This window comes from Lygodium microphyllum, chromosome 1, assembly GCF_053477565.2.
Source record: "Lygodium microphyllum isolate KBCC chromosome 1, Lygodium_microphyllum_v1.1.10, whole genome shotgun sequence".
In the NCBI taxonomy this organism is placed as follows: Eukaryota; Viridiplantae; Streptophyta; class Polypodiopsida; order Schizaeales; family Lygodiaceae; genus Lygodium; species Lygodium microphyllum.
In genome coordinates this window covers 99,833,224-99,842,310 of record NC_141135.1, presented here as the reverse complement: position 1 = coordinate 99,842,310, position 9,087 = coordinate 99,833,224, and the positions used below count along the sequence as shown (strand labels likewise).

General features: G+C 38.4%; 1 protein-coding gene across 1 annotated transcript in view; it reads left to right on the top strand.

The window, feature by feature from the left end:
- Nucleotides 1-2,767: 2,767 nt before the first annotated feature.
- The window catches only part of LOC148041451 (ketose-bisphosphate aldolase class-II family protein), a 241,123-nt gene continuing 234,803 nt past the window's right edge, over nucleotides 2,768-9,087 (top strand). The window contains exons 1-2 of the mRNA XM_087679716.1: nucleotides 2,768-2,973; nucleotides 4,497-4,572. Coding sequence (XP_087535842.1) covers nucleotides 2,872-2,973; nucleotides 4,497-4,572 — 178 coding nt within the window. The 5' untranslated portion in view covers nucleotides 2,768-2,871. The remainder of the gene's footprint in view (nucleotides 2,974-4,496; nucleotides 4,573-9,087) is intronic.

Genomic DNA, 9,087 nt, shown 5'->3' with positions numbered 1-9,087 from the left:
GGCTTTTTCCATATCCATATTGATGAGATAATGATCTTGCTTGGATGCTAGTGCATAATATATACAAAATATATTATTCAAGATAATGTCATGAATGTTCCTATTAGGAATAAATCTATACTATCTTCTACGTATCGATCTAGGGATTATACCTTCAAATTTGGTCACCCTTATTTTTGACATTATCTTGTACGGTGCATTCAACATCATCAAAGGCCTCCATTAGTTGGGGTTCCTTTGTTGTACCTTTTTAGATATAGGAGATTGATGATTCCTTCATTAGTAGTAGGAGAGTCCAAAAACTCTCCTATCTTAATCATGACACCTAATGCAGAGCCTTCATCATCCTTAAACAACAATGATGGTGTTAAACTTTCCTTTACAACAAGCAAAAACCCCCTTTCTCATGTGCTACAATATTTCTAAAGTAGTTGTACCCATTTGCTAAGCCTACTAAAGGGTCCTCCTCCCCTTGCTTAATTTCCTAGCATCCAGCTACATCAATCTTACATTTGCTAATTAAAGTTGCTTCTTCTAACTACCTTTCCTTAGAACACATCCCCTAGCATTCCATGAGAGAAGCAACACTTTCTTTGACAACATGTCCATTGAGATGAATAGGATAAGATTCAGCAAAGGCAGTAATGGAAACCTTGCTTAATTTTATTGGTTAAGCTTCAGTAAAGGTTGTGCAAATTTGTGAAACCTTGGTTGTCTTTTGCCATCTTCTTAATGGAAACCTTGCTCGATTTTGTCCTTTTAGCTTTTTGCTATTTTGCATTAGGGGGTAAGTTTTCTTTTCCATTGGCTTTTTGTCTCCTTTGTGTTCCTTGACTTTATTGGGATCAACCATTGATAATACCCTGATTTCATTGCTTGGAGGCTTCTTGGCCTTCTTCTTGCTCTACTAGAGCCCATACTAGTGCTTTTTGATGATGTATGAGGTTGTCTAATGTTACCTCCTACTCCTTTTTTCTCTTTATATTAGGCTATTTGTTGTGTTGACTATAGAGTGTCCTTCTTAGGATCATTATCCTCAAGACCACTATGTTCAATGGGCTTGTTTTTCCAGCACGCACATGCAAAGTATTTTGACTGCTTATGAGATAGCATATGTCAAGGAAATTGGCAAACTTAACTTCACAAAAAATGCTAAGACCATGCTTGTTAGTGATTTCTAGGGCTTTAGGGGGTTCAACCATCCTATCTCAAAGCATATAGGCTTCTTTCCCCTTTTAGGTTGGAGGTTAGGAGAGGTACATACAACACCTTGCCAAGGGCATCCACAATAGTTTCAATTTTAGTCTCAAAGATCGTATGTAGACTTGGGAAAGAAATCCAAATAGGACACTTTGAGAGGAGAACTTCATTTGGTGAGAACATAGTAGACCAAGGGAGAAAGTGAACCAAATTGCCTTTGTAGCCCATAAAGCAAGATAGTATCCAATTCCTCTCAGCTTATGAACCTAGAAGCACTTCGCAAAAGGCCTTGCCCCCAAACCACTAATAATGCTGATTGTAGTGAGCTTGATAAGTGTTACGAAACAATTTGAAAACTCATCATTAGTAGGAAACTTGCCCATAAAGTAGAAATATAACCTAGCAACAGAAAAATCATAATATCTCTTGCATATATGCTCGATTGAGAGCTCCATCTCCACTTTGTGTCAAGGTAACAAGCACTCCTTTTATTCTAGCATCATATATCTTGTGCATGTCAGATGAAAATGCTTGCACAGTCGTTTGAACATCAAGTTGTTTGTCTTCCTCTTGGGTTGCATAATATTCCACATCCATCTCCTCACGTGTATCTTCTCTTCTTTTTTATGCTAAGCATGTGATGTTCCTTCAAGCCTAGAGACTTCACCCATCCCTTTGCCTTACATGCATGACACATTGATGGTAGACAAGACACGTGTTGTCCTTACCCAGACCTTTTCCACTAAAGCCGCTCTCAAGTTTGTAACTCAATAGGATTTCCAAAGGATGGGGGATAAACTTGGGTTATAATAGGCTAGAAAGGAACTTGAAAACTTTATGGCAACTTTGAATTCCCTTGTAGGATTGACTATTTGCTTGGCATGTGGGAATGGGAGTCATGCTCATTGCAAACACATTGAACACATTGTCTAAAAGAGGATTTGTTGTAGTGAAGAAACACTTTGTCATGTTTTTTGAGAGGGATGTATAGCGGTACCAGTCTGGAATGAAGTTTTGCCTCATGTGTCCTCAACGTTTGTGTAGGGCAATGAGGTAGTAGCTTGCATTTTTGGGGACTGCAAACAATTGAAGAAAGAAGAGTTTTTGATGTTTCATTTGGGTAGAATTACCACCCTTAAGGAAATTTGGTTTGTGAGGAACAAAGCCAAGTTTGAAGGGGGATATGAAGTTGCAAATTAGGTCAAGATCGATGGTAAAGTTTGGTGGTATTTGGGGGGGGGGGGGGGGTAGCTAGTTTGCTAGGTAAAATTGGGAGAAACGACTTGGTCAAGTTTATGAACTTGCTTAAGTCACCAGGTCTCTTTTGTAGTAATAGCGACACGATTTATAAATCATATTCATTTTGTGTCTAAGTTTGTAACTAGACTATTTATGAGCGATAGAAAGTTGAAATAGCATGTTGATGTTATAAGCAAAATACTGCAAAGTGCACCTTCATAAAATAATCTAATTGATAATAATACGCTAAAATGTCATTTTTATGAGCATTGGTTGTACGATAAAAAATACTCACATTTTGCGCGCACCTGGAAAAGTGATAGTCCGTTCTTTTGTCCTTGAAATTCCAGCAAGAGGGCCAATACTTCTTCATCCATTCTTTACCAGGTTTCTCAGTTCTCATCCACAGTGGAACCTTCCCTCGTCACGTCCATGGCAACAATGGAAGTTCTTGCTGCGATCGGCGGCGGTCCTCTCGCTCATCGAATGGTTGCCAGCCTCCTGCGGCAGGGATTCAAGCTCCAGTTCTTCGACGTAAGCGATCTCTTACAATGTCGTCCTTCTGCTTTTCTCCTTCTGCACTTCTTTCATTCCCTAAAAAAAGAAATCCTGCCATTGATTTGATTTGCGCTCTTTTGGTCCTGTTATCCTCCATTAAGCTAAACATGTTCGATAAAGGATTACACATCATATTTCATCGAGCTTTAGTCATCCTCTGGTTGAGCTAAAATGCTCGTTATAATTTCAAGCGAGTGCGTATTATTTCAAGCTATGCTTCAGCTGCAAAAATTTTCATTCAACTTATATTAGATTTTTACATATTTTTTGATATGGAAATCCGTTACTTTGATTTGGGATATTTTGTTCCGAGGGGCTTTATGAATATAAATTTCCTCTTATTTGAAAAACAAATTAATTATATTTTAATAAAATCATTATATTTTTCTCTCCGTTGAAAAATAAAAAAAACTAAATTATATTTTAACTATCATCCTCTTATTGAGCTAAAATCTTTTATTCATCTAAATTCATCCGTTCCATTTCATAATACTTTCAAGCGAATACGTTGTATTTCAAGCTGTTCTTGATCTGGAAATTGTATGTTTCCATTTCATAGTATTTGGTCATCCTCGAGATGAGCTGAAATACTATTTTAATTTTCATTAAACTTTCAAGTGAGCACGTTTCATCCAATTTCAATGTTATTCCAAGTGAATATTAACCACATCCATTCCCAAATTTTGTTATATTCAAGTTCATTGTACTTGGGATCGATTATCCTTCAGTAGTTGAGCTGAAATGTTTCATTGTACTTTCAAGCAATGTTCATTTCAAGCTGTGCTTAATCCAGAAATGTGTTGCCCAATTTCATTGATTGGCAATGGAGTATTAACTTCGTGCATTCCTGAATTTCATTGATTGTCAATACAGTATTAACTATGTGCATTCCTGAATTTCATCTTTTTCATGCTCAGCTGTAGGTGTTAAGTGTGTTTAGTGGTAGAATGGACCTTTTCGTGCTTAGTTGTGCTGTTTAGCTAGAGTCATTCTGGTTGAAATATCATCCCATGCCCCTGAAGGAAAATTAACATAAAACTGTTTTGTTCCATACCCACATTGTTTCTTCTTCTTCCAACAAGTTCTACCCACCCTACAGTCTTCCAGAGACGAGGATCTACATTATAGGAAGGCCTTAGGATGACACCCTTCTTCATGTCATGTCAAGGTTGTTCTAGTCCACACCATGATTGCGGCTTAAGCAGTGTAGGGTGGCCATTCTGGTCATCATGGCTGTGATTAAACTCTTGGGCATCACCGGCTTCCATTTCACTGAATCCAATTAAGCTTGATGCTCTATGCCATGACCCTGAAGGAATGCCTGTAATCAGGTTATTATCTTCATTGTTCAATGCTTTCAAGTTGCCATCATTTGCTCTCTTGTGACATAAAGAATTTAAGCTCCAATATGCTGTAAGGACAGCTGAAAGACAATTATATATTTTTCAGCTAGAAAAAGTGTTAAACAAATTTGTCTGACTACCCTAGTTGTTATGCAGATCCTGGAACCTTCTAGTGGAAGTTTGGAGCACTCAGCCCTTGTAAAATGTCAGAGCCCTCTTCAGGCTGCTCAAGGTATGTCCATACTTTACATCCTTTCCTGTAGTATATGCGTGGCAAGTGTATATAATGTGAAATAAATGATGATCTGCATAATAGACTCAACTGGCACAACTACTGGTTCAAGTGTTTTGGAGTGTTTAAAAGCTCACTGTCAAGAAGTGAGTTCTTTTATGCATGTATTGGCTGGAACTTAAGGGGCAGTTTGGGCTTTTATGAGAATGGGCAAGGCCACTTAGGCAACTTGTGTTCGGGGACAAGAGTAGTTTGACATGCTTTTTCCTCGTGGTATAAACACTGCATGATACGACACTGCTGTTTTGTGCACTGCATTATAAGGCTCTGTAGCCTTTCGTCTGCACCTATGCCAGTTGGGTTGGGATACACTAATACACTACCAATTGACACATTGGTATACTCCCTTTGAACCCCTGAATTTTGTCAATTTCTAAACCGGGTGTGCGACAAGGGTTCTTCATTCCTCCTCGATTGACGTGAGTATTTTGGGTTTGCCTTCTCTATCATTTCATGTTGAGTAATTGGTGAGTTTGAGTATTTGCTTGGTTTTTGTATGAAGTTTGCAATGTGTCACTCAATTGATATGCACCTTATTTGAAGTGATGAGAAGGGAACCAAATACTAGAGATTTAGCAAGTTTGTTAGCAAAGATACTTAAAAGTTACAAGGGGAAGCAAACCTTAATCCATTTTAGAGTTCTAGACGTAACTGAACAGACGGTTGCCCTTTGGCTGTAGACTGCACTTTGCAAGTAGTCTTTGACTGGCTGAAATACCTATGGCTCATCTTCAACTCAACTGCTTTGAGAAATACATCCAAGCTTCTGTATTACACTCTACTTTGTTCAAAAATTGTGGTGGTATTTGTATTTTGCAAAAATACACCTAAGCTTCTGTGGCATTTTGTTCGTAAATTATGGTGAGAACATCAATATATAAATATTTCTAACAAGGCAACCTGTTCTGAACATATTTGTAGAGGTTAGTGTTAAAATAGCTCCTGTCAAACCCTTGTGGGTTTTATAAAAGCACTATACCCTAAACTGCATAAGAAACTTTTATAGAATCTATTATATTTACCTAATATACTAATACATTTGTCATTAAATGTGTATCTTATTGAGAATAAGATATGTAAGATGAAGAAGTTATGAGTCTGATAACACCTCCTTCAATTATGTAAGGCCTTTCTGAAAAGATTGGTCTTATCTTCCATCAGTGCTTATCCAAAGTGGACCGAAAGGTAGTGAAAACTGCTTCCCAATGCCCTCTTTGCATACTTGTGCAAGTTTCTTTACCTCTGGATATCCAAGTTCATCCTATGTTTCAAGTGAGTCATCTGAAAGAACGCTTGGGACAAGGTGAGCCTTTAATTGATTGTCTCGATGGAAGGAGTTCTGCCTCCAGAGGGCATTGCTTGCTACATTCCATTTGAACTTCATCAAATATTGATGTTGTTGCCCAAAACAGAGAAGTGACATTCTCGGATGCCACAAACACAAGATTCCAAGCTGGTACAGGTGGCTGTACACCAAAATGGAAAAATGCCAGCCTGGTATAGGTGGCTCTGCACCAAACTGTAGATATCTGTGGCTGCTATTGGTATCTGTCCACCAAAACACAGCAGTTGTGGAGTCCTCTGAGGCTGAAAACCCAGAAAACCAGCAGTGTCAGATGAGGAGAGCAGTCACCTTGTGGATATCATGCCCACTTGCCCAAAATGTAGATATAGCTTGATCAGGGCTGAAAATGTAGGTCTACCAGGCAGCGGAAGACTGAATGAAAACAGCAGCAGAGGAAACCTTGGATTGTGGGGACTTGTATTGGGAATTCGTAATGGACATAAGAGCCTTTTTTGTTTGTGCTATTCAACAATTGACATTGCAAGGACTCATGCACATAAGTGAAAGACTATGGTGGAGATGAGTGTGACCAACTTGGGGCTATCTTGATTGTTTGCATACTATACTCTAGCAAAGTAACTTGATGTAGAATAAGAGGGGGAGAGCATTTCTTATAGGGTAAGGATTCTCAAGTGCCATGATAAAGGGAAGGTGTAGTAGGACACGACAAGTGTCCAACCACTTGTGTGTGATTAAATGGGACTAGTGGAGGGAGGTGACACTCGTCTCTACTTTAAAACTGATAGAGTAAAGTTTCCATCCCTTTGCATTTCTTTTTTAGCATTTGGAGAATTTGTTCACACAAGATAGGAAGCGGTCTACATTACTCTGTAGTGATCAGCATTTTACTGTGCTGCTTGCATTATTTTATTATTGTTTTGCAGGTTGGCCAGCATTTTGGCATGCTTTTGGATCACGTTGGTTCAATTTTTGGCATGTCTAGCTATATATATAGCTTGCCTCTAATATTTGGTGATCATTCTATTTTTCAAGTTTTTCAGCATACTCCAACATTCCGAACATTCTCCATCATGTGGTGCTACCATTTGTCATCCGCCTGATACGATGCCCTCACTGACGCCTTGGGCTGCATATAGGGACTAATCAGTCCACCTTTGTATTTAGCTTTCTTTTAGAGTCTAGTGCAGATTTTTCTCTTCTATGGTCTGCTTTCATTGTAGTGTTTCTCTTTTGTTTTCTCTCCATGTTCGTTTTCATCTTCCATTGCACACTCTTGCATGGTATTTTAACCAAAAGAGAGGTCTCGGAGGTTCTAAGAAGAGAGAAGACCACACTTAGCTTGCATTTGGAGGAGATTTGTTGCGAAGAACACAAAATTTCTGCTTTGTTTGGGCCTTTTACAAAGTGTATGGGACATCTACAACTTCTCTTTGCAAGAAGTAGCTGATTTTCCTTGCGTTAGGGCAGCCCAACATAAAAAAACAGCAATTTTTGGGTGTGTTTCCAGGTCTATAGGAGTTATGGAGTTCCACTATTTTGATGCTTTCAATGACTTAGATGAGGAGACCATTCAGTCCTTCTTTGATAGGTGGTTAGATCGTCATGAAGCCCAACGTGAAGATCGATGTTTAGAGCCATGATCATCCAGAGATTGACACTTTGATAGATTAAGAAGATCATAGCACCCTTCTACCCTTGGTTCTCTATATGTTTTTCATAGGGTCCATATTGCACTTGTCACGGGGATGTGAAATTTTAAGATGCTTTAATCTCGCCAATAACATTTGATTAAGTTATTAATAAAATGTGCAAGGTTGTTTAATATATGTGATGCACATGGCAATTATTTCACGGTAACAAGTCAAGGATCCTGAGGATGTAGTGGGTGTCAAAGGCAAAAGTTGTAATAAGTTATGCATGGCAGATACTAGGTGATACCCGGTGTCAGACTTTGGCTTAGACCAATTTATTGACCGCTAATGTCAGTGGTGACATTAGACTAGGTATTGATTAATTAATTAATGTTGGTCTAAGGGCTAATAATTGCTCAAGTATACTTGGAAAGAAAAATTGGCATAGCCAATTTAATTATTGGTTGGTGAAATTAATTTTCTGAGCATTAGAATAATATTAAATTAATTTTCAGAATAAATATCTTAAAATTTAATTTATTAAGCTAAAAATGTTGAAAAATGGGGTAAGAAGGTTGTCACTTGGCAAAACTTGCCTATGCAAGTGGGAAAAACGTTTTTAGGGGCCGGTAAAATCTATTCAAGCCATTGTGAGAGAGAAGGAGGCTGTTAGAGAGCAATGAGGTGTTGTTGATGTGATTTGCAGCCACCAGGTATTAGTCCTACAGTATGTGATAGTAGTTTGGACCCTTGAAGAGCGCGTGATAGTAGTCCAAGGTCCTTTTGGTGTAGATGACAACATACAAGAGGGGGAGCAGTCTTTTTGATGGTTCTAAGCTGTAGATGATAACTTCCATGGTTATTTGAGCAGGGTAGTACTAGCTTTCAACATTTCTCGCAATGAAACTCTGAAATTTCTCTCTCTGCAGCATTCTCTCTCATCTCTCAGCCATCGGTTAAGTTATCTCAGCATTTTTCAGTAGTTTGAGCCATCAAAGGAAGAGATTTCAGTCAGTCTTTGTTGTAAACCCTAATTTACAACAAAAAATAGGGTTTTGACAGCCGACTTGGGATGCATGCTCAGAATTGAGGGCCTAGGACTTGAATTCTAATAACTAACATTGAGGAATTTCAAGGAGATTCAAGAGGCAGTAGTCAATATCGGATTTGGAGCTAAATTTGTCTTTCAAGGAGCAGGGTGAATGAAACCAGCCTTCCTTCTTGGAAAGGGTGGTAATTCCTTGATTAAGCACTTAACTGTAGCTATCAGCAAATGAATATAACTTGAAATGCACAAATTACCTTAATAATCTCGGATATTGGACACGACTTTTGGCCCTAAAATATGCGTCCCTTTTGGTATTTCTTTAACTTGATTGTTAATGGAATGAGTACAAGCTGAGATTCACAATCTCCTTTGCTATTCCAAAAAGCCTCTTTGTTGTAGCAACAATCAGTAATCAATTCGGGTCAATTGCCCCTTGATTTTTCACCTAGAACTTGCATGAATGGAACCTC